Source organism: Puma concolor, chromosome C2 (genome assembly GCF_028749965.1).
Source record: "Puma concolor isolate L17-30 chromosome C2, mPumCon1.1.hap2, whole genome shotgun sequence".
Lineage (NCBI taxonomy): Eukaryota > Metazoa > Chordata > Mammalia > Carnivora > Felidae > Puma > Puma concolor.
In genome coordinates, this window is record NC_141675.1 from 63,504,130 (window position 1) to 63,530,585 (window position 26,456).

Below are 26,456 nucleotides of genomic sequence, written 5' to 3' on the forward strand. Positions count from 1 at the left end.
CCTCCACCAAATGCACTCCAAGTAGGGGAACCACTTCTCCCTGTGTGGTACATGTACCCCTCAGACCTTGCTGCCTGCTCCTGGAGATTCGCCCTACCTCCTCACCAGAGCGCTGCCAGGCACTGAGCTCCAAAACTTCAGACTCAGCGCTCCACTGTTTATAGAATTCTGGTGGAATTGAAACCCTCTCCTTTCTCCCCATCAGTGGTTTTGGGGAACAGATTTCTTGTTCAGTCCCCTGTGAGTGTTTTCACTCTTTCTCTCTAGCTGGTTTTGAGGGAGTGCTTTTCTTTTTTCTTTTTTAACTTTTTAATTTATTTTTGAGAGAGACAGATACAGAGTACAAGGGGGGGGGGTGGGGAGAGAGGAAGACACAGAATCTGAAGCAGATTCCAGGCTCTGAGTGTCAGCACAGAGACAGATGTGGGGTTCAAACTCACAAACCGCGAGCTCTTGACCTGAGACGCAGTCAACCGCCCAACTGACCAAGCCCCCCAGGCACCCCTTGGGGGAGTGCTTTTCTTGCACAGTCCCGATGCAACGCACTCCCTCCTTTTCCCTTTCACTGTCTTCTCCACAAAAACAGCTCCCTACCCTCAGAGGCTTTTCTCTCCCCCGGTTGACCTCTCTGCATCCTGTACCTGTCATGTTCTGTAGCTCACGTTATGCAGATTGTTGTGTTAATCCTCAGATAAATTTCGTAGGTGTTCAAAATGCTTTGGTGCTGATCTGGCTGTGTTTCAGGGATGAGAAAAGCTGAGGATATCCATGCTGCTCTGCCATCTTAACTCCTCTCTGCCTTGATCATATTTTTATTTTCCAAAAGTACTTTTTTGTTTTCTTGTTGTTTTAAAAGCCTGTCTTTTTGTTTTAATGGACGCAGTATTTTCTCCCTGAAAACAATGAGTTTCTAAATAAAGTTTTCTTCTAACATTGATTGTGTCTGTTTCCTCCAAGTTGTCTTTTTTTCTCCTTGTGGGTTGACTTCTCATTAATAGAGATTTTCTTTGAATGTCTGGGGATCTTTGGATGTCTAGTCATATTTATTGATAGGGCATTATCTAGGATGTTTCCCTAGGGAAGATTCAAGGTCAGTATCGTTAGATATTTTTTGTGATAGTAGTATTCCTAAAATCCAAGTGGGGAATAGAAGGCTAGAGAGGTCTCAACTTTTTTTTTTGTTTTTAATTTTTTTTAATGTTTTTACTTATTTTTGAGACAGAGAGAGACAGAGCATGAGCGGGGAAGGGGCAGAGAGAGAGGGAGACACAGAATCTGAAGCAGGCTCCAGGCTCTGAGCTGTCAGCACAGAGCCCGACGCGGGGATTGAACTCACGGACTGCGAGATCGTGACCTGAGCTGAAGTCAGACGCTTAACCGACTGAGCCACCCAGGCGCCCCTGCTTTTTTTTTTTTTTTGATGTTTATGTATTAAAAAAATTTTTAATGTTTTATTATTTATTTTTGAGAGACAGAGCATGAAAAGGGAGGGGCAGAGAGAGAGACACACACACACACACACAGAATCTGAAGCAGCTCCAGGCTCCAAGCTGTCAGCACACAGCCCAATGTGGGGCTTGAACTCACAAACCGCGAGATCATGACCTGAGCTGAAGTCAGACACTCAACTGACTGAGCCACCCAGGTGCCCCATGTTTGTTGATTTTTGAGAGACAGAGACAGACCACCAGTGGGGGAAGGAGCAGAGAGAGAGGGAGACACAGAATCTGAAGCAGTCTCCAAGCTCTGAGCTGTCAGCACAGAGCCTAATGCGGGGCTTGAACTCAAGAACAGTGAGATCATGACCTGAGCCGAAGTCTGCGCTTAACCAGCTGAGCCACCCAGGCACCCCGAGGTCTCAAACTTTTAATGTGTGTATTTTTCCTTGATCTCTTGTGTTTTTAACATGGTATCCCTCTATTCTCAACTCCTTCCAGACTCCAGAGACCATGGAGACAGTCATCTGTTGCACTGAGTCCGTGAAGGGATCTGGGATCCAATTGTTTCTTTCATTTGTAAATAGTCCTCTAGTTTTTAACCCCGTCTTTACATCCCTTTGCAAAGTTACCTGAGCCAACAGTTCCTGAGTCTTTTGAGGGGCCCTGAGGTGTCAGTTAGGTTGCCACTGTGCCTGCACCACTGCTAGCTGTCCTCAGTCTGTTTTCAGTATCTGTGGTTCATTTGAGGATTTTATTAAAAATGCAGCTTAGGGCGCCTGGGTGGTTCAGTCGATTGAGCATCCGACTTCAGCTCAGGTCATGATCTCATGGTTCATGAGTTCGAGCCGGCGGGGGGCTCTGTGCTGGCAGCTCGGAGCCCAGAGCCTGCTTTGGATTTTGTGTCTCCCTCTCTCTGCCCCTGCCCCACTCACACTCTTTCTCTGTCTCTCAAAAATAATAAATGTTAAAAAAAATAATAAAAATAAAATAAAGATTCAGCTTGATTCAGCAGGTCCAAGTTGGAGCCTGAGATTTTGTATTTATAACAAGGTCCTAGGTGATGCTTATTACACCTCTCCTCCTCAGACCTTACTTTGTATGTCGCAAGATGCTAAGTCATTTACCATTCAGCCGTTCATTTTCCAGTGTCTGGGCTTCCCCCCCACGCCACCCCCATGTCTACTATCAAATACCTTTGTCCTTGGAGGTTTTGGTCTTTTAAAAAAATTCATGAAAGGGGTACGTGGGTGGCTCAGTTAGTTAAGTGTCCAACTTCGGCTGAGGTCATGACCTCATGGTTCATGAGTTTGAGCCCCACATTGGGCTCTGTGCTGATGGCTCAAAGCCTGGAACGTGCTTCTGAGTCTGTGTCTCCCTCTCTCTCCTCCCCTCCCCTGCTCGTGCTCTGTCTCTCAAAAATGAATGAACGTGAAAAAAATATTTTTTTAATTCATGAAACATTTCAAAGATACATACAAGTAAATAATCATTAATTTGTGGTCAATCCTGCCCCATCTACACTCCCATCAACCCTCACTCCAGCCAAACACATAGTGTTATGTTTAGCAAATTACAGAGAACATATTTCATCTGTAAATATTTTAGGATATATTTTTATTTAAAAATTAAAAGAAAATTTAACGTTTATTTCTGAGAGAGAGAGTGCAAGCAGGGGAGGTGCAGGGAGGGGGGACAGAATCTGAAGCAGGCTTCAGGCTCTGAGCTGTCAGCCCAGACTGAACCACCCAGTTGCCCCAAATGTTCATTTATTTTTGAAAGAGAGAGTGCGGGCGGAAAGGACAGAGCGGAGGGACAGAGGATCTGAATCCCAGAGCCCAATGTGGGGCTCAAACTCATGAACCATTAGAATTATGACCTGAGCCAAAATAGAACGGTTAACTGACCGAGCCATCCAGATGCCCCAGGATATATTTTTATTTTTTTAATTACCATATTAAGTTGTTTAGGGCTGCCATAACGACGTATTAGAAACTGGCTTAGGGGCGCCTGGGTGGCTCAGTCGGTTAAGCATCTGACTTTGGTTCAAGTCATGATCTCGCAGTTTGTGATTTCAAGCCCTGCGTTGGTCTCTGTGCTGACAGCTCAGAGCCTGGAGCCTGTTTTGGTTTATGTGTCTCCCCCTCTCTCTGCCACTCCCCTGCTCATGCTCTTGTTCCTCTCTCAATAATAAACGTTAAAAAAAAAAAAAAAAAAAAAACTGGCCAAGATCAGGGTCTCAACAGATTTGGTTTCTCCTGGGGCCTGTCTTCTTGGCTTATAGATAGCCACCTTCTTGGCATGTCCTTGCATGGCCTTTGCTCAATGTGCATCCAGTCCAGGTGTCTCTTGTGTGTGTCCAAATCTCTTCTTATAAAGATACCAGTCAGATTGGATTAAAGATGAATAATTTAAGATAGTTTAATAAGTTAAGATAATTTCAAGATTATCCCTTTAAAGGCCTCATATCCAAATACAGTCACATTCTCAGGTACTGAAGTTAGGGGCTTCAACCTAAGAATTTTGAACACAGGGGGGAACACATTTTAGCCATCACAAAATATTGTTATTATAAGTCATTAATACCTTCAAATTTCTCAGCAGTGGTCTCATTTCCAGTTGTCCTATAAGTGTAATTCTTTGTTTCACTGAATTCAGGTAAGTTCTACACGTTGATACATCTGAAGTCTCCTTTAATCTTTTGTTATTGATACATTGCATTGAACATACAAGTTGTTTGTCTTACAGAGCTTACCACCGCCTGGATTTTGCTTATTGCATCTCATGGGGTTATTCAACGTGTTCTTTTGTCCTGGTTTTGTTTTTAATTTTTTTTTTTTTTTTGTAAATAAGTAGTTGAATCTGCAGGCTTGGTCAGGTCCTAAGTTTTTAGCAAGTCTACTTCTTAGGTAGTGGTACATCCTTCCATCTCTCCCTTTGGGTGTTAATAGTCACTGATGATCATTGGATGCCTCCATTTAATACGTCAGGAATTACAGAATGGTGATTTTCAAATTTTATTATTCCGTATTCACTCATTAGAGTGCTTCTCTAAAAGTAAACACCCCGTCACTATTCTTTCACCAAGTATAGAAAAGGTAGAAAAAAAAATGCTTGATTCTTTCCTGTTTTTACCAGTTTAAACACATAGTGACTCGGTTTCTGGTGTACTCACGTATGACAAAATGACGTTTGCTTGTTCATTTTATTTTTCTTAATGTTTATTTTTTGTTTTGAGAGCACGTGAGCAGGGAAGGGACAGGGATAGAGGGAAAGAGAATCCCAAGCAGGCTCCACGCTGTCAGCACAGAGCCCGGCGTGGGGTTTGATCTCATGAACCTTGAGATCACGACGTGACCTGAGCTGAAATCAAGTGTCAAGCGCTTAACCGACTGAGTCACCACGGGTGCCCCTGCTTATTCATTTTAGAATCAAGTACAAATTAAATTTGTTAGTTTAGTGGTATTATGAGAGTGAGTAGAGGTAATCTCATTTATTCAAAATGCCATCTTTCATTGGAAGTTGTATCATAATTTATGTAGCCCATTTCTTATTGTTGGATATATAACTTAACACTAGGCTTTCACTTGTATATCCAGTAATGTGAGATGAACATGCTTAAACATAAATAAAATACTCTCATATTCAGTGTAGAGTTTGAATCTTGGAAAATGTATTCTCTTGTTGAGCCAGCACCCCAATCCAAATAAAGGACATTTCCATCTCCACAGAAAGTTCCCTGGTGCCCCTCTGCCCCAGCCTGGCCCCAGATTTCCACTGACGGTCTGTCTGGCCTTACGGATTTGTTTTGCCGTTCTGGAATTCCGCATGATTGGGAACATGCCGTCCGTACTCTTTCCTGTCGGGTTCTTTCCATTCAGCGTGTTTCTGAGATTTCTTTCTGTGTCAGTCAGTACTGCATTCCTTTTTATTGCTGAGACGTGCACTGTATGGGTATGCTACAATTTGTTTGTCCATTCTCCTGTTGATGTTCATATGGAGCATTTCCAGTGTGGACCCTTGGTGAATAAAGCTGCTGCACACATTTGTGGCCACGTTTTATGGACATAGGTCTTTGTTTCTCTTGGGTAGATAGCTAGGAGTCGGATTAGTGGATGAAATGGTGTTTGAATGCTTAACATTGTAAGAAAGCTCCAAATGGATTGAGCAGTGTTTGAGAGGTTCCTTGCCAACACCTGTACTCAGTCTTTTAAACTTTGCCATTCTAGTGGGTGTGCAGTGGTGTCTCCTTGTGGTTGTCACTTCCATTGGTATCTAATGTGTCCGTTCAGATCTTTTGCCCATTTCTCTAAAGGGCTAATTGTCCTGAGTTGTAGGAGTCCTTTTACATTCTGGATTCAAGTCGTCAGTCACATATTTATTACGAATATTTCAATTTCACTTCCACAGTCTTTTGTTTCCAAGTTTTTATTTAAATTCCAGCTAGTTAACATCACAGTGTAATATTAGTTTCAGGTGTTTAAGCGATTCAACACTTACATACCTCACCCAGTTCTCATCACAAGTGTACTCCTTAATCCCTACCACCTATTTAACCTATCTCCCTACCCACAGTTAGTCTTATGATCCATTTTGAGTTTATTTTTATGTCTGGTGTGGTGTAAGGGTTAAGTTTTCCCATATGGATATCCACTTTCCAGCACCAATTTTAGAAGAGGCTGTCCTTTCCCCCCATTAAATTACCTGGCACTTTTTTTTGAAAATCAATTGACCATAAATGTGTGGTCTGTTCCTGGAGCCTCTTCTGTTTCATTGATTGATCGAACTATCCTTATGCTGATACTATTCCTCTTCCCTCTTGATGTACCTTTATAACAAGTCTTAAAATCAGGTAGTAAAGTCCCCCAACTTTGTTGTTCTTAAGGATTATTTTGGCTCTGCTCAGTCCCTTACATTTCCCTACAAATTGTAGAATCAGCTTGCCAGGGGTGCCTGGGTGGCTCAGTTGGTTAAGCATCTGACTTTGGCTCAGGTTTCTGGGTTGGTTAAGCATCTGACTTCATGATCTCACGGTTTGAGTTCAAGCCCCATCGGGCTGTGTGCGGACAGCTTGGAGCCTGGAGGCTGCTTTGGACTCTAAGTCTCCTTCTCTGTCTCTGCCCTTCCCCTACTCACGTTCTGTCTCAGTCTCAAAAACAAACATTAAAAAAAATTCTTTTTAATAAAATCACATATACTTAAAAAAAAAAAAATCACCTTGCCAGTTTCAACAGCAAAAAAAATAACTGAGTCTTTCAACTCATGGTAAACGTCTTCACTGATTTAGATCTTTGTTTCTGTATTGTTTAAATTTTTCAAAATACTGTACCAGCATGTGCTTTGTCAATTTATCCTATGTGTTTCATATTTGTAATGCTATTAGTGTTTTTATTGCATTTTCAATGGTTTATCACTAATATATAGAAATAGGATTTTTTTTAAGTTTACTTATTTATTTTGAGAGAGACAGAGTGAGTGGGGTGGGGGCAGAGACAGAGGGAGGCAGAGAATCCCAAGCAGGCTCTGCACTATCAGCATGGAGCAGGGCTCGAATTCACGAAACCATGAGATCATGACCCAAGCTGAAAACCAAGAGTCTGATGCTTAACCAACTGAGCCACCCAAGTGCCCTTGATTTTCTAATGCTAAACCGGGCTTGCACTAGCTATGATATTAGGGTATATTAAAGTTTGGTATTTCTTCCCTAAATGTTTGGTAGAATTCATCAGTGTAGACATCTGAGCCTAGTAGGTTTTCTTTCTGGAAAGGTTTTTAAGTGCAAAATCAGTTTCTTTAATAGAGATTGTTAGAGATCTTTTTGAATGAGATTTGGTAATGTCCTTCCAGAAATTTGTTTCATGACAGTTGCCTCATTTATGAAAATTATTTGTAATGGTCCCTTATTATCCTTTTTTTTTTTTTTTAATTTTTTAAAAATGTTTATTTATTTTTAAGACAGAGAGAGACAGAGCATGCGAACAGGGAAGGGGCAGAGAGAGAGGGAGACACAGAATCTGAAACGGGCTCCAGGCTCTGAGCAGTCAGCACAGAGCCCGATGCGGGGCTTGAACTCACAGACCGTGAGATCATGACCTGAGCCGAAGTCGGATGCTTAACTGACTGAGCCACCCAGGCGCCCCCCCCTTATTATCCTTTTAATGTTTGTAGGATCTGTAGTGAGGTTGTTTCTTTCCCAAGTTTGGTAGGTTCTTGCTCAGTTTGGCTGAAGTTTTATCAATTTTATTGTTGTTCTTTTTCCAAAGAACCGGCTTTTGGTTCATCAGTTGTTCTGTTTGTTTTATTATAAATGCCATTGTTTTCTGCTCTCTATAGCCTTCCATTGCTTACTTTGGGTTTAATTCACCTTTTTTTTTTTAAGTTTATTTATTTATTCTGAGAGGGAGAGAGGGCAAGAATCCCAAGCAGGTGCCACATGATCAGTGCAGAGCCAATGCAGGGCTCGAACTCATGAGTCACGAGATCACGACCTGGGCTGAAATCAGAAGACGCTTGGCGGACTAAGCCACCCAGGCACCCCACACCCTTTTTTTAAGGTAGAAACTTAGGTCACTGAGACCCTCTTTTCCAAATATAAGAAATATGTATAGACAAACATAAGAAAATTGGGAAAAAACAGTGCAAAAGCAATTAACGTATTGGAAATTAAAACTGAATTTTTACTTACCAATTTTCTGACATTTGCACTGTTGCTTTTCACAGTTGTTTTCTACTATAGTTTTTTTTAAATTCTGATAATACAAATAATACATGCCGTTAAATTTCAAATTATGTGGAATTGCGTTTGTTAGGATAAGGCAGAGCAAATGATCACAAAATCCTTGCAGCTTAACACAACAGACTTTTATTTCTTGCCTGCACCATACATTCACCGTGGATCACCAGCGGCTTTGCTCCACACGGTCACTCAAGGACCCACGTCGACAGAGGCTTCACCATCTTGAGCTATTACCATCTGGAACACACGGCCTTTATATTCCCTATGGCAGAAGAGAACACTGAAGGGGGTTCTATGCAATTAAATGCTTTGGCCTCATAGCCCTTTAGCCAGAAATAGCCACTTCACAGGCTAATCCTAACAAAGAAGTGAAATCTTTCTGTGGGCCTAGAAGCTGAGAAGTAGGTAGGAGTGAATACTGTAAATCTATACTCCAGGAAAAAATAGAGATTACTTCTCATTCTGCTGTGAGATAATCCCTACCTACTTCCTGTATTCCTGCCTGGCCTTTCTGACCTTCTTCATGGCCAATCTTATGTTTGGGGTTGGTGGGAATTACTCCTGTGATCTGATTCATATTTGATTCATATGTGATTCATATTTTGTTCTACCTTTGCAGCTCTAACATTTTATAAGTATGTGAATGAGACCTGTGAAAGGGCAAATCAAGAATCCTTTGCTACATGAAAATTTCACATTTTTAAAACCTTGCTTTAGAGATCTCTGAAAGATACATAAGTAACTGGTAACCATGGTATTATCTAGGGAGGGAACTGTACTGGACAGTGATTAGTTGGGGGTAAGGGTGGGCAGGATGAATAATTTTTACAGCAGACACTTCTGTTGAGTTTTATACCGTGTAAATTACATTACCTATTTAAAAAAAAAAAACAAGGAAAAACTTATTTTCTGCATTGTCTTTCTATATTGAATTATACCATGTAAATGAATAAAAACATCGGTTTCTTCAAAAGTTGTCAGAGTCGGGGCGCCTGGGTGGCGCAGTCGGTTGAGCGTCCGACTTCAGCCAGGTCACGATCTCGCGGTCCGTGAGTTCGAGCCCCGCGTCGGGCTCTGGGCTGATGGCTCAGAGCCTGGAGCCTGTTTCTGACTCTGTGTCTCCCTCTCTCTCTGCCCCTCCCCCGTTCATGCTCTGTCTCTCTCTGTCCCAAAAAAATAAATAAACGTTGAAAAAAAATTTTTAAAAAAAAAGTTGTCAGAGTCAAATGACATTTTGTTTTTTTCACTGAATTTTGAATATCAAGTAAGGACCGTATCTTGAAAAGTTTATTTACTTTTCAGAAGAATAAAATTACATTATCCAAGTAGATCAGTTAGTTACGGTCCTTTGGGTACCAGTAATCAACACAGTCACTTTTACTTGGATGTCACCTTTTCAGAAAGCTTTTTCATGTACATAGATTGGGTCCCTTTTTACATTTCCAGTTGTGACTTGAGCCATAATGAGCTTACTGTCCGCTCCCACCTTTATCAGTCATCCAGCCAGAAAATGTGCTTATTAACACCTGAGCCTCTTTCCTCATGGGGAAAAATCTATACCTTCCGTGATTATTGTAAGGGGAAGGCGGAAGGTATATAAACCCCTGGACAAGGCTCAATACATTCGTTATTTAGCCACAGGCTTGCCTCCGTTCATTGGTTTCAGCAAATCTAACTACAGTGCCAGTTCCAATTTCTGTATGAGAGTAGACCGGGATGTCAATCCTGCTCCCCTTTGCATACCGCTGTTTAATGCAAATCGTTCTGTCAGGCTTTTCTGAGATTGCATGGTGCAACTATTTGATTATAATATTATGTATACACCTTTTTTATTTTACTCTCAAACTCTCATGAATGTACACAGGACTTTGTAAAAGCTACATGATGTACGATATTGCAACTGATTAAATGTAGATAATTGAGCAGCCTGCTATTGAGCTAGACACCAGAGCAGTCTGTGAAATGTGAAAAAAAATGCCACTCGGCTCCCTAAATCTTTTTTGTTTGGTAAAATACAGTAGTCTTTCATTACAAAAAAAAAAAAATGTTCCTTATGTTAATATGCAACAAGTGTCAAAAGGTCCTGAAACCAAACAGTTGGAGAACTTCTGGTTTGGACTCTGAAGCCCGGGAGCGAACACTGCGGTGCAAACAAGGTTTTATCAAATAGGTGCCATGTTACGTCTACACATATCTCAGGGTCTTTGGGAGACTTCAACCTAAATGTATCCCCTTTCTTCCTTTTCCTGGAAAAAAAGAATATAAGCAGTTAATTAATGCCACAGAAAGTTATAGTTTTTCTAAGCAGAGAACTAGAGCCAGTAGATGACACTGAACTCCCATTAAGATGGCTATTAATGATGGTTATTTTTGTTTTCTATCTTTCACACAGAGCTCGTTCACACTGGTATGCCAGGTACCAAGAGTAAGATCACTGAAGGCAGTAAAATTGAAATTGGAAGACTGTCAGCCAAGAAAGACCTACTAGAGGAAGCAGAGTGAGTATGTCAAGTGTTGTGTAGTGTTAAGAATTAACTGGGTTTTAAATAGGAAACCAGAGACCGGATCAGTGAAAAGAAATCATGGTTTGTTTCCCTCCGGCCCTGCTAATTCTTCCAAACTAGCCAGGTTGCAGTGCAAACCCAAAGATGCCTTAAAAAGGACTTCCACGTTAACTATTTACATTGTATATGAAGCGTATGAATTAATTCATAAATAGTTTATAAAGTTCACAATAGTTTAAAAAGTCATTCAGGAAAAGAGCCGTATCTTACAAATCTCTGGATCCCTGCCGTTCATGTGGACATTTTTTCAAGGGAAAATTCAGGACAGGTAGCCTATCAGAGGATTTGTCTTGCTTTGGAGGTTTAAAGAACAAAATACTGCAATTTTGAATACCTTTTTAGTGGTTTGTGGGGAAGTGGGACACAAAATTGGTATGAGAAAGTTTTTATTCGTTTCCACAATCACTATATTCAGGGACCATCATAAAATGACTAAAACCCTGTGTTCCGATAGACTTCTTTCAGCTGCTTTTTATTGCTTCAAGTTGCGTCTCTAACCAGGGCCTTTTCCCCCCTCCTCTCTAGTTTCTTTCAGCTTCATGATTCTCTTACACACCCAACTTGTCTTCGCTCTTCCATTCCTCTTGTGAAGAGGTTCATGGCTAGTACCTTGGTGGCTACAACTGATCTTTATCCTCATCATCCCTTCTTACTTTCTTCCTCCAGAGACTAGCCTGCTTCTCTGTCCTTCCAGTTGGCCCCTCTCTGAGAGCCAGTGATGAAATGGACCTCAGGAAACATCCCTCGGATGTTGACCACTTAAACATGGATTCTTTAATCTGTTTAATTTTGGATGAGTTATAAAGGTTAAAACTACTTTATACAAGTAATTCTTTTACCCTAAAAATATTTTTTTTAGACGGGTCTAAATATGAAGCTACTCTATTTACCTTTTTCACACCCATTTTAAACCAACACCGCCTATGTTTTTCTCATGTTTATTTAACTTTGACAGCACACACGGGTGAGCAGGGGAGGGGCAGAAGGAGAGGGAGAGGGAATCTTAAGCAGGTTCCATGCTTAGCACAGAGCCCAACTCAGAGCTCAGTCTAATGAACCATGAGATTATAACCTGAGCCAAAATCAAGACTTGGATGCTTAACCAACTGAGCCAGCCAGGCACCCCAACACTGGCTATTTAAAAAAAATTTTTTTTTTCAACGTTTTTTATTTATTTTTGGGACAGAGACAGAGCATGAACGGGGGAGGGGCAGAGAGAGAGGGAGACACAGAATCGGAAACAGGCTCCAGGCTCCGAGCCATCAGCCCAGAGCCTGACGCGGGGCTCAAACTCACGGACCGTGAGATCGTGACCTGGCTGAAGTCGGACGCTTAACCAACTGCGCCACCCAGGCGCCCCAACACTGGCTATTTTAAAACAGCCTTATTTTCTCTTGTCACAAGAACGACTTCATATATTCTTATCGTTCCACCCGGGTTTCCTTATCCAAGCAACACCACTTTTAAGGCCAGTGGCATTTGTCAAGGTGGTAGTTATGATTCTCTGCCTTTGTACATCAAATCTGAATGGAACTTTTTTGGCAGAGGGTCAAGTTAAAACTGTATAGATTTAAACTATATATATTTGAGTATAGAAAACAATTGTGCATACAAAAGAATTTGTTTCATTGGTTCTTTTCTACCTATGTTTATAAAAATAGGTATAACTGATTTTTTATAATTGTCTTTATATATATATATATATATATATATATATATATATATATATACACACACACACACACGTGTGGGGGGGGGGGTAAATACCTAATTTGTGTATCTTTGTAAGTCATCTTATAACATGGTAGATTTATAGCCATGACACTATGTTCAAGAAAAAGTAATTTATGACCCTTGTTAAAGAATGTTAAGGCAGACTCTACTCAGGACCTTTGCACTAGGTGCAGGGACCACTACAATGGGATTTTGCAGTGGGGTAGCGATTGGGCTCAACTCTGAATGCAACAAGGAATAGTAGAAATTTATAGCCAGCGAGCAAGGTGGAGGTTAGTAGAGGAGTATTATTGAGGAAACATCAGGGATAAGGAGGGATTCTTGCTAAGGCAGGCCAGAGTGATAGATCATCACTGGGGGATGGTGCGGGATGAGGAACTTCATCAGATATTGAAGGTCAGATTCTGGCAAACCAGACTCAGCAGGATTCTTGCTAAAGTTGGGACAATGAAAAGACGAACACGGAAGCTCAAGAAATCACTGGAACTCTCTACTCAAATGTGGAAAGACTCAAGTTAGGGTTCAATCTGTCCAAAGAACTGATCACCTTCTCTCACACGGGATTTTTTTCTTTACCCTCAGATAATATCCTCAACTACTCCCTTGAAATTATTTAATCATCATTTAACTGGTTTTAGGCAAATTGAGTTTTTTGTTTTTTATTTTTCAGGCTTGGTGTTCCCTTACTATTTTCCTTGAAGTTTGAGAAATTCAGAGAAACCTATAACACTATAAATACTCGATGTATACTCTTTTAGTCATTTTCTGTATATGTATAATGTCTTAACAATTAGGTGATATGTTGCTGCATAATTTTGTAAACTGCAATTCACTTAAACATCCTGTAGAAATTTATTTTTAACATGTAACAAATTCATAAGGTTAACATTTAACAAGTTATAGAAGAGGAAGAGTCAAAACTTCCTCCTATCCCGAGAAGCAGTTTTAATAACTGCATAATGGTACATTATTAGGATGTGCCATGTATCATTTTTTTAAATTTTGTTTTAATGTTTATTTATTTTTGAGAGACATACAGAGCGTAAATGGGGGAGGGGCAGAGAGACGAGACACAGAATCCGAAGCAGGCTCCAGGATCTGAGCTGTCAGCACAGAGCCCAACGTGAGGCTTGAACTCACGAACTGCAAGATAATGACCTGAGCCGAAGTCGGACGCTTAACCGACTGAGCCACCTAGGTGCCCTGTGCCATGCATCATTTTTAACCCATCTCCAATTGTTGGCATTTATGTGTGGGTTTGTTAGTGTTTTTGTTTTGTTGTTTATATAAACATTGTGGTGGAACAGTCTTAGAGAAACTTTTGGTCGTGTTTTTTTATGATAAATTCCTCGAATTTCCTTCCATTTTATTTTTATTTCATTTCATTTGGAGTAATTTCTACACCCAATGTAGGGCTCGAACTCACAACTCCAGGATCGAGTTGCATGCTCCATGAGCTGAGCCATCCAGATGCCCCTCCCTCCATTCTTCCCCTCTGACCTTTCTTTTTCATCTTCTCTTTTTCCTGCCACCAAATGCCTTAATCACTCAAGCCTGAACTCCTGTTCCTTTTTGCCTTTACCTAGCATTTCTTAATGTTCTCAGCCCCTGTTCCTTCCCCGGTTTCTTTGTCTTGTCTGTCCAAGTGCCATAACATGATCTTTGTCATGTCCAAAGATACATCTTTTATCATTCTTCCCTTTATCTGTGTCCCCATTATTTTCAGCTTTACTGTTTTCTATCTTTGAGTGTCAGAATGATGATCCTGCAGCCAAAAAGCTTTGAAAATTGCTATCCTAAATTTTACTAACAAAAAGACAAAAAGTTGAGTGGGGGTAATGTTCATTGTCTGGAGTCAGAGTGAGACTGGGTTAACAGCCGTCAATGATTGTTCTGAGTATTACTATCAGGTTGCTGTTTTAAGCCTGTTTTTGGCTCTGGTAGATTCGTTTCCTATTTCTCTCTGCAAGTAACTAAAACCTGTACTTTTCTAGAAGTTGAGTAATTTTTATATAACATTTTGGTTAGAGATCTTAAAGTTCTGGACCATCCTGGTCTCAAAAAAAAAAAAAAAATGAACGAAGTATACACATTAATTCTTCTTGATCATATTCTGTATTATGAGAAATTTAAATTCCTATTTATATATTTACAGTTGACCCTTGAACAACACAGATTTGATGTGCAGAGGTACATTTACGTGTTGATTTTTTTCAATAGATATAGTGCAGTACTGTAAATGTATTTTATGATTCTCCTAACCTTTTCACTAGCTTTACTCTAAGAATATAGTATAGGATATATATAAAACCTACAAAATACATGTTCACTGACTTGTCAGTAAGGCTTCCAGTCAGCAGTAGGCTATTAGGAGTGAAGTTCTGGTGGAGCTGAAAGTTACACACAGATTTTTCACTGTACCGGGGATCAACCCCCTACCCCCCTTCTTGTTCAAGGGTCACCTGTAATTTATTTGGGAAAATGACTGGATTAAATATGTTGAGACTAGAGGTGCTTGCTTTGAAAGGCTTAAATTAGACATAGCATCAAGGTTTTCTTTCCATTTTTCTTTACAGGGATGGAAAATAAAGTGAAGCAGTGTTTTGTTGTGTGTATTTCAGCAGGCCTTCTGCAGTTCAACTAAAAACATGACTGCTCTTTCTTCCGGGAACTGCTCTTTTCAGTACCAGTTACGTCAAGCAAATCGGTCCCTAGATGGTAACTGTCTGCTATTCTTGATAATACTTGGGAAAGTATTACTAAATACCCTCACACTAGGAATGAGAAGAAAAAACACCTGTCACAATTTTATGGAGTATTTTTGCTTTTCACTAGCATTCATTGATTTTTTACTTCTAGTAAACATTTCCATTATATACTACTACAGAGATTTTGTACTTTTAGGTGTTAGGTTTACTAAATACCACATCTGCCTATTTACTCAAATTATTTCATTTACTTACGGTTTTTTGCATTATCCGGTTTTCCTGATAGCTTGTATAGATTATTACCTGAATTTCTCTAAAACTCCAAAGCTTGCATTGAAATGCAAAAAAATATTTTATTTCTTTACAGTAATTTTAATTTGGATTTCAGTCCTTGCTTATGTTTTGAGGGATCCAGGTATCTATCAAAGCCTGAAGGCGGCACAGAGTGTTTATTCTTATCAATGTCCTTTCTACATTAGCATTCAGAGTTACTGGCTGTCATTTTCCATGGTGATGATTTTATTTATGGCTTTTATAACCTCTTGGTCAGAAGTGATTGCCTTGGTGCAGGCTGTTAGGATGACTTCCTATATGAATGAGACTATTCTGTATTTTCCCTTTTCTTCCCATTCTAGTTATACTCTGAGCTCTAAGAAAGCACTCTTGCCCAAGTTCATTATCTGTTTTCTCGGTACCTGGCTACCATTTGTACTACTTCAAGTAATTATCCTTCTACTTAAAGTACAGATTCCAGCATATATTGAGATGAACATTCCGTGGTTGTACTTTGTCAATAGTTTTCTCATTGCCACAGTTTACTGGTTTAATTGTCACAAGCTTAATTTGAGAGATGTTGCATTACCTGCGGATCCTTTCGTCAACTGGAAATGCTGCTTCATTCCACTTACAATTCATAATCTTGAGCAAATTGAAAAGCCTATATCAATAATAATTTGTTAATGTTGCCATGTGAAAACTAATTCAAACTGACAACTACAATAAGAATCATAATTTTACAAATGGGAAAGAATGACGACTCAGGACATACAAAGATTGAACTGAAACCGCCCCCCACCCCATGCCTCCAGCCCCAACTTTCATACCTTTTCACAATGTGTCTTTTGGGACTATGGTATTAAAAACAAAATAATTCCAAGAAAAATGTTTATGCCTGTTCTGGAACACTGCATGTTGCAAATACTAATTTAGCAAAGAAGTGAAACGAGTTAATATTTGGCCAGTAATACTGATCTGTGTTACCCAAAAAATTACTGGATGCAAACTGTTATGTAAATCTGAGATTCACTGCCAGTAACATACAAATGTAACTAAACACTTTTATTAAATTCAGAGCAAGAAAATCAAGATCATTTTCTGAAAATTATTTGATATAAATATTCTTTAACATAAGGGGAAGAGAGAGTAGCTCAATTTAAATTTACGTAATTGAAAAAAAAAAAATGATCTCTGTTCTTAATGCAGATAATCCTGGAAGAAAAGGTTTAGTTGCTCACCTTACAGAATTGGGAGTACTGACTAGGTCTCTTTCCATGACATACCAGATTCATTTTCATTTATAGCTTGTATGTCACATACTTGCATGTCAAATCATAATCACATTGGCAGTGTATCTACACTGTAAAAGTAAAGGAGGGCTTCTTATCCTCAGCACTATTCACATTTTGGGTCGGATAACTTTTTGTTGGAGACTGCCCTGTGCATCGTAGGATATTTAGCAGCACCCCTTCCCTTTGCCCACTAGATGCCAATCAAAATGTCTACAGCCACTGCCAAACTTACCCTGGTCGGCAGAATTGCCCCCCTCTTGAGAACTGCTAGAGTAAATCAATCCAAACGGCAGAATCATCTGAAGTCACTTTGTTACAGATTTTGTTTAATCTGTCACAATTTCTGAATTTGGTCCCTTCTCTGTGTTACTAAGTGTACCACTTTCTAATTCGCCATTACATAGGACTGAGATACTTTTTTTTAATAAAGTTTTTTAACTATATTTATTTTTTGAGAGAGAGAAATAGAGAGCAAGCGGGGGAGGGGCAGAGAGAGAGAGGGAGACAATCCTAAGCAGGTTCTGCAGTGTCAGCAGAGACCCCGATGCAGGGCTTGAGCTCGTGAACTGGGAGATCATGACCTGAGCTGAAATGAAGAGTCAGATACTTAACCGACTGAGCCACCCAGGAGCGCCCCAGGACTGAGATACTTTAAAATATATTGTACTTCATTAGTAAAGATTTACACTCTGCAGATTTCAAATAGGCAAATTTGTAACTATTTCAAAGCCCTCATAAACTTAAAAAAAGAAATTATTCAATAGACCAGCCAAATGGAAGAGGCTTTTATTTGTAAAGAAATGAACTTACAACTGGTCTACAATATATTATTGTAATATAAACAATATAAATAAATGATCCTGTAGGCCCACTAACCTTCCATCCAGACCCACATGAGGCAATGTTAACAACAATATTCTATGTGAAAATGTGCAGGTAACAAAGGTGCAATTACAAGCAAGTTTAAGCAGCAGAGTATAAGGTGCTTTAATTTAACAGTTAATGTTGCCATCAACAAACATTTGAATGTTCAATTTTACTTCACTGAATACAGACACAACAAATATGAAAATCTAAAATTCATACACATGCTACTTGTTAATATGAAAGTGCTTTCTCTTTTAAAAAAATACACCAAATGGACAGTCTTTTTACATAGATCATGGTGTGCTCTTATTAATGCAAAATTAACTTCATTTTCAGGTTATACATTTTAAAACGGTAGCTATAGACACCAATCTAGGAATGCTAATGCTAAGAGTGCTAAACTATTTCATTTCCTGTAAGGAGGACTGTAATACAATATCCAATGTAAAGAATACATGTATATATAATCTTAACATTTGTTTCTGTAAAAGTAAAAAAGGTTTCCTTTCCCCTTGGTGACGCTCTGCTCAACCTGGGTGGATCAGCTTTTGAGGTTAATATGAAAGTCCTATGTTAGGATAATGGGAGGAACCAAAAGGAATTAAAAATCAGTTAACATGTGCTTGAAGCATCAAAAAAAAAATCACAACAATTTGCCTTTGTGAAATCAAAAGACTGTTTTTTTTAACAAGCAAGACAAAAACAGTAATTTAACAGAGGCTTGGCATGCCTGCCTCTCCTCTGTCAGTGCCCCTCCTGCACACTGTCTACAAGTCCAGTCTGCACCACAGCTCACTCCTGACTCTGAGGACCGTTTTTAGAACTGACTTTGACTTTTTCCTATGGAAAAAAACAAGACCAAGCTTTTGAATGAAGTGATTGGGAATCTAGTTAAATGTCTTGGAAATGAAAAATCTAAAATTATATCATCTTTGCCCAGCCCGTTCATTTTTTAAAATTTAAAAATACATATACAAAAGTATGCAGTAGATATTTTAATAGCATAAAATATTTGAAAAATTAGGTAAATTAAAATATTTTAAAAGTACACTTTAACCAATACCATGGCAAATTTTTTTAAACCCAGACTATCTGGTTACTTGGATGTCTGTGTTCTAATTTCAATCAGTTTTAGATTCTAATCTATCACGTGTCTGGACATTTTCCTGCTTTAAAAAGCTGTGACTATGATGAATAAAAGATGTTTTTAAATATTAGGTATTTTCATTTTGTATCTTTATGGAGAATGTTAGCATCAAGTGATGTTAATCTGTTTCGCTGGGCCAACAGGAATGACAACATAATTTCACAGGATCCCCAAGTGGTAAGGAAACTTCACCCAATTAATCAATGCCATTCAACATTTACTCCCCAAATAGTTGTCAATTCAAGCATGGAAGGGTTTTATGTTTACCAGTTAAAGGAAACCCTTTTCCTATGTAATACATGTGTGCTCTCTAAAAAGTATTTGTAATAATAATAAAATTTTGTGTAATTTCTTGCTTTAAAAGCAAAAGAGAATAAAAAACCTGTTCAGCGATCTTTTCAGTTGTAGAAAGTTACTTCACTGTCAATAGTGGGTGTAAAGCTTTTGTAGTTAAAAATGTATAGTAAGTCAGCATCGGCTTCTATCTTTGTATTCTTTGTATTGTTCTGTCACACACCCTGTATAGCAACACTTCTGGAATAGATTCAAAGTGTCAAAATAATTCTGAGAAATATGGGCTGTCACAAAAGTCTCAGAATGTAGATCCTTATTAGGTGCCCTTGATTTTATAACCTAATCAGGTTTATTATTGGCTGATGTGTATGTGAAATGTGTTTTAGGAATTGTGCTGTGATTCACTCAGACCACCCCCTACCCCCACCGCCCCGATGTCATCTAGCTAAATACTTCACCCAGTGCATAAAAGTTTCCCTCTCAGTTCAATACAGTAAGTAAATAATGTCCATGTTTGTTTTAAGCCACAATTAGAATTTTGTTTTGGAAGATTTTGTTCACTTATTACTAGTTCCTGTCATATATACCACACATTTCACATAAGTGTTCAAATGGCTTGCATTTTAAACGAATGGAAAAATGCATGAATGACAATGTTCCTATGTGTTCACAGGTTCAGTGGTTAACTAGCAAGAAGCATTTAGAAAATGTCCTCATTTGCTTGTCTGTGTAATTTTTCTTCTCTACATAAATCCTTAAGAGAACAAAGACTGTATATATAGGTGAACCAGGAAATGGATGCTTAACAATTCTCTTTTAGCAAAAGCTCTTAAGTATGAAATGAACCATTAAAAAGGGAAAGAGAATTAAGTAGAAGCATTTAAAAGCATGTAAGTAGAAGTATTTAAAAATACGTAGAATCATAGTTCTAGATCTGGGAGGTACCTTAAAGATGACTTAAACACAAATCAGCATTTTGAGTAGTATAGGCTCCATACTTATATTCAGAAGAGGAAACAGATTAAAAGCTAAGTAATTGCCTGAGGTGTCACACACCAGCTAATTCACCAACTGGAAGTAGAATTCCCAGCCCCCCAGCCAGCCCTTATCTTCATTCATCATATTCATCTATTATTTATTACTGAAGTAGATTATTTGGTACTACCTAAAGCAAAAAGACTTTAACACACAGCACTCTAAACAGATTTTAAGCAGTGGACACTTCTGGTTTGCTTGAGGCAAAACTAAAAATTCCTTCTTTCTAAAATAGATCGATGTTTATTTCACTACCAGCCCCACCAGTATCTTATGAACACCCAACTTCTTCACCTCCATTAATTAAAGCTCCACAAAACATGGATTTAACACTGATAATATATATTCCTTGAAGTTTAACTTTTAAGCCAATAAATGATGGCTACGATCAATCCTTAAGAAGATTACTGGAGTCAATTTAAATAGGTGGTCTAAAAGGACTTACTAAATTACTGTTATATTTAACACTATGCCATGTTAGCAATATTTTATATTCAGTTTTTTCCAAATTAAAATTCATCACTTCTTTTCAACAATACATTTTAAAACCTTTGTACAGGTTTTCTTTCTATGGACTCATACTGATGCCATCAATATCACTAAAAGCAATTATACTATTCAAAAGCAGGGAAAAAAAAACTTCTCTAATGTACCCTCTTCTCCAATATCTGAGAGTTTTAAAATCATCATCTTTAAATAAAATTAAATGTTCACAAGCTATAAAAAAAAAGAAAAAAACATTCTTGGAAAACACTTCCCAAAAGGTCCCATAAACATGGCACTTAAGAGGTGTGTGTTCATGGGTTCAAGTAGAACAGGGGATTTTCATTAGAGAAGCGAGGCCTCAGATCTGAGAAGTAGGGAGGCCACTCCCTTTTAATGTCTGTGAAATAAGTTCAAAAAAAGCCCAACACTGTGCTCTGGAAAATGATGCTGATTTGTATTAGTGCTTTATAACTTTCAAAAAAAAAAAAAAATGCCTTCTCATAGTATTATTTTAAAATAGATTAAATAAGCTCTAAAAAATAACATGTAAAACTTTAAATTCTTAAAAAGTTAGGAAACTTTTTCCAAAGAAGATAATATAATTTTCAACATTTTTTTTTCTTTATTGAAGAAATGGCTTGTATTGTTGCTATGAAGGAAACTATATAGTGTACATATTATGGACTAACAAAAGAGGAATATCTTTCCAAAGAGTTTTTTTTTTTTTAAAGATGTACAGCTTATGATAGATTGAAATTAAATTTCAGTAAGATTGCATATTTATTTTTCCTAATACTGTATTTGTGCTTATCTAAATTACAATCTTTAAGATGAAATCAAATGCTTTTAAAGAGACTCATAAAATACCAATGTTGATGAATGTGAATTAAACAGTTCATTTTATGATCCACACTACTGCGCATCAAAGAAATAGAGGTAGGCTTCCGCTGAAATCCACACCGATAAAGAGAAAGATAGCTCTTTAGTCATCCAATTCTTAGATACAATCTAACAAAATACTATCTTAAAATGCCTTTATAACAATCTACAAGGGTGATTCAACTGTGGTATCTGAAAGTGGATACTCCCTTCTATAGGTCCAATAACTCAATTATAAATAATTAACCTTTGAGTTTTTGACAAATATTCTCCAAGTACAATAGTTGTCACCTTTTTTTTGGAAGTCAAAAACACTAGCTTCTGTATCATTGGAACTACTGATATGCTCCTAGGGGCAGAATCACTTGACAGAGAGTGAAAGAATGAGTATGGTTACAGGTGAATTTTATTGCTATAACTGGGATCAAACCATTACAATGTATTATTTTGAACTACTGAAGGTCCTATCTATACTACACAACCTCACTCCATTAACTGTATTATTACCCTCTTGGGTCTAGAATGTTTTCCTCCTATTTGTCACTTCCTCCATTTCCCTATCCTTCACCCTGGAAAACCTTCCTTAAGGCCCAGCTACATATATGGTGCACAGGAAACAGTGAACAAACACTGCATAGTTGGGCCAGTGTCCACCGCCCAAAGGTTTCACTGACACATGACTGTTAGGTGTTAGAAAGTCCTGCCCCAATTACCTTCCTAAAATTAACGCCACTACAAAATCCTCTCTAAGGATTTTCAGGCAAAAGTGTCAAGTTTTCACGCAGTTCCCTTAGGGCTGGAATAGGCTTTAGGAGAGGAAAGCAGGAAGCGAGGCCCTTTCATGCTATCAGGCAATGCCCAGTGTCAGCTGCACACAAGGCAGCATGTGCTCCTGCCATTCATTAAGGGTGAGGCTCTTCAAGCCACAAAATATAATCAGTCTGTTCTAGCTGAAAATGTCTTTAAAACATTTTAACAGTGTGTCCAGCCAGGGATTTCATCTACTCAATATGGCTGTGAGGGCAGCATCATTCACGTACGTCTACAATAGTTTATTCTTTCTCAAACTGTTTACACCCATATAAACACAACCGAAGACTATACAATCTATATATTGCCTTCCCACCATACTTGTGCCATGACAGTACCAGAACCTTGCAAATTCAAATGGGACTTTATAACATTTAATTGAACAAGTCAGTGATAGGGGATGCTGTGACAGATTTCAGCCTAGGACCGGTATTTGAATAAATGTCTATAATTTCACACAAAAATTATTCAAAGGTATGGGCACAGCAATACTTCAGACAGTTCTAAGGAAGTGTTTCAACACACTAGGAAACAAAAACAAACAATGGGCTATCTAAAAAAAATCATTTCTACTTAAGGTAAATCATGAATATTAACGTCAAAAGTGCAGAGATTCGTTCAGTGTTGAAGTGGGACAAGCCAAGTGGCAGGTCTCTTGTCTGCCTCTTTCCCATTCTCACGCCTCTTCACTAACATGTCTTCCCCTCATTCTACCTTCTCTACTCCTACATGACAGCCCTTAAGCTGAGACTAAGGAAAATGTCTGTTTAGCGATGCCACAGCAAATCAAAAGTACCATCCTGGAAAGTTAGATGCCACTCAAAAAGTGACAGGTTTGGGGACAGTACTCTGCCTTATATGACAATGATTACATCAAAGGTGCAGAGCCTGTCAGACACATGCCTACTACACTAGGCTTGATGAGAATCCATGTCATGCAAAAACATCTACAAACCAACCAACTCTCTCACTTTATTTTCTTAGGAACACATGGCTTAAAGTAAATAAAATTTGAAACTTGTAGGTTTTTTTTACTTCCCTCAAAGGGAAAAGAGTGCATCAGTTTAAAGTCAGAAAATGTACACTTAGCAAAAACAGGAAGAACTTCCCATGTTCTCTGTCATTCCTTCTCATCAATGAAAATCCTAAAACAATTTAGTAGCATGATGGAAACAGAAAATAATACTCTCCCCACCTGTATCATACCAGAACTGTGCTTAGAACTTAGAAGAGAAATGGACATCCAGTGTTATCATCTATATTCATATTTAACTGAAGCTTTGATTTTTAAGATTAAATCCTCTAGAAAAAAAAAAAAAAAAACAGTTGCATCAATAGGGAAAACTACCAGTTGAAAGCAAAGAGGCCATTTCTAAACAAAATAGCTCAGCTGAAAGAAGCAAGTATATTTCCTGGGTATGTTTTGAGTGAGGTCAAGAGATCTGGACTACTGTTAAGATCAAAAGATTTAAGATTATAAGGTGCTCTCAATGGAAATCCCCCTTCTGGTAAGCTTTCTTGGATATTAACATGGTGCTAGGCACAAGGGCTTTCAATCAGTATATAATGACTGATACTAAAAGAGACAGTAAAGAAAAGGAGAACCTGTAACATAGTTCTAATACCTTAAAGGCTATACAGATAATTTAGTTATGGGAGGTACCCATTATTGCTAAGGGAGTCTACCCCGAAATCAGTTGCTTGTGGATCATCTATGATAAAGTTTTAACTCCACGGGAGACTTCCCTGTGTGCTCTTCACCCACCCCGCACACAGTGGACCATCCTATTAATGCTTAGCCTATTCCTGTGTTCTGAAACGGCAAGATGAGGGGGAAAAGCCAACGATATGACAACTGTCATAATGATTAACTGCTAATAAATGAAAACTGACTATAGAGTTCCTACCTTTCCTTGAAACTTTAATCCAATAATTAACAATGTGATATAAAGAAATATGTAACATAGACTACAAGCTATTGTAGGTCTGGAACTTGAGCCTTACACTATATTACACATTCTAATCCTACACATAACTATCAGTAAACATCTTTTTTTTTTTTTTAAACATTACTACACAAAAGAATCCCACAAAGCATACATTCAAACAAGAGGCATCTAAAGATTAAAAAAATTACCCGCTGTATTTTTGTATAAAAATAATCAACATTCTCTAATGTACACAAAGCCAAAAGATAAATATCTGTGATGTCCTTAATGACATCTTTAGTCTTCTACTAGCTCAACACAATCTTTTTGAAAAGAGCAGTGACAATGACTGAAACCCATGGACTCTTCCCCACTTACTGAACGTCTGCCAAATATCTGTGTATGTTCCTTCTATTTTAAAACATTTCCATCGTGTGGTAAAGATAAAAAGGATTAAAACAAATTTTTTATTTCCCGACAATAAGGCTCTCAGGGCTCCCACAACAATTTTGTTTTAATGTCATAATTCTGATAGAACACTAACTGTTCAGTGAAAAATTTTGTTTTAAAATGTTTTTTCTGTAAAACATGTACATACAAAATTATATGTGATAATCCAAGAGATACTAGTTGGTGGGAACTTTGTAGGAAGCATGCAAAGGTTTAGTCAAGGAAAAAGGAATGTGCATTCTAGCTAGACCCAGCATGTTCAACATTAGAAAAAATCCAAAGACCAAACACATATCCACTACAAACTACTGTCTTGCCAGCAAAGGCTATGCACTGGTTCATAAGGTATAATGATATTATGCCTTCATCAGTGCAGAGCAGCAGCTCTCTGCTGCTCTATGAAAGAGAATATGAATTCGTACTTTCTGAGACTCAAATTATTTGTATGCTAGTCCTTACTTTACAGGTCAATTTAGTGGATTTTAGTTTTATAGGTCAATTTAGTGGATTTTCCCTTTTTCTAGTATGCATAAAACTGGGAAAAATACTTCTGCAGAACATTAATGCTGTCTGAAATACTTCCATTGTATAATGTATTCCTTATTATGTCTCATCTTTTCAAACTAACCCTCTGGGTAAAAAAGAGCAACATTTATTACTCCTACATCAGGGTTTCTGAACCCTGACACTACTTGACATTTTAGACTTGATGAATCTTTGTTTTGGAGGACTGTCTTGTGCACTGTGGGATATTTAGCAACATCCCTGTCCTCCACGACCCAGATGCCAAGAACAACCCTCCCCAACCCCTCCAAGCTATGACAACCAAAATGTCCCTAGGCATTGTCAAATATCCCCTGGGGAGCAAAACTGACCTCTGTTGAGAACCACTGCTCTAAATGTACAAAAACTAAGAAGAAAACTAACTTTCTCAGCCACATCAAATTCTTGGGCAAGTTTGGAATAGAAACCAAGTCTTCTGACTTCCAGATTAGTATTATTCATGCTAGAATGCAATCCTTTTAATAGACAAAGCAATTGTCTGACAGACATGTTTCTTAAAATGTACAACTGATATCTCGTTGCATACAATTCCAGTCACTGGACTCCTACTAAACTATTCCTAAATTACTCCTAAATTATATCTCTCATGACAACCTATAGAAAACTTACAGGGTAGAAAAATGTGTAAGAAAACCGAATCAAAAGAGGAAAAATGTAAATCATTAAATTACTTTTAAAAGGATTCTTTATATTAACGATAAACATCACCTTTAAAAAATTATCTAGTATAACACGTTTCTTTGAAAAATATCATGGCCCTCTATATCAAGTCTTTCAATGTTGCATGTAACCTGTAAAATTAATTTTACCAATGTTGGCTAATTAAGAAAATGTATGATGAATTACTGTATCTGTAGAAGAAATATCAGCTTTTGATGTGGAGATCCCAATGTGCTTGGCTATCCACCACAATATATGATAACATTCTAGGCCAGCTTGAGCCTTTACCTTACAAGTTTGTTTAAGAAGAGTAAAACTGCTGTTTTCTCACAGCTTCATGATCCTGTTAAGATTCCTTCAGAGAGTTGATGCGTGCACAGATCTTTAGGGCCGGGCCTAGTTTGATATTCATTGCACTCATAAGATGGTCTTCTTTTAGCAAAAGAAGGGCCTGTCCATCAATCTCCTGTGCTCTGAATTCATCTGCGATATCTTGGCAGCCTGAAATTTGATCAGAGGACGGAAGTTAGCATTATTATGTAACAACCAGGTGTTACTTTAACAGTGACAGTTATTCTCTCAGTGGGTTT

At 38.2% G+C, this 26,456-nt stretch overlaps 2 protein-coding genes and 1 long non-coding RNA gene across 13 annotated transcripts in view; 1 reads left to right on the forward strand and 2 right to left on the reverse strand.

Moving 5' to 3' along the window:
- The window catches only part of GPR160 (G protein-coupled receptor 160), a 94,796-nt gene that overhangs the window by 41,403 nt on the left and 26,937 nt on the right, over positions 1-26,456 (forward strand). For 2 of the 3 annotated variants that reach the window (XR_015240116.1, XR_015240117.1), the window contains exons 3-4: positions 10,565-10,670; positions 15,047-15,188. Coding sequence is in view for 1 of the 3 variants with exons in the window: in XM_086674699.1 (XP_086530825.1) it covers positions 15,119-16,138 (1,020 nt within the window). In the remaining 2 variants the exon portion in view is untranslated. Of the gene's footprint in view, positions 1-10,564; positions 10,671-15,046; positions 18,306-26,456 lie in introns of those variants that run through there. The other variant, XM_086674699.1, reaches the window with a different exon arrangement.
- Positions 8,276-10,880, reverse strand: LOC147577291 (uncharacterized). Its single transcript, XR_015240118.1, has 2 exons — positions 9,404-10,880; positions 8,276-9,164 (listed from the first exon to the last, which is right to left on the reverse strand). It is a non-coding gene; the product is annotated as an uncharacterized LOC147577291 (long non-coding RNA).
- Positions 17,517-26,456, reverse strand: part of PHC3 (polyhomeotic homolog 3) — an 85,386-nt gene continuing 76,446 nt past the window's right edge. For 7 of the 9 annotated variants that reach the window (XM_086674695.1, XM_086674694.1, XM_086674693.1 and 4 more), the window contains one exon: positions 17,517-26,367. In XM_086674695.1, coding sequence (XP_086530821.1) covers positions 26,213-26,367 — 155 coding nt within the window. In that variant the 3' untranslated portion in view covers positions 17,517-26,212. The remainder of the gene's footprint in view (positions 26,368-26,456) is intronic. The other 2 variants (XR_015240114.1, XR_015240115.1) reach the window with 2 other exon arrangements.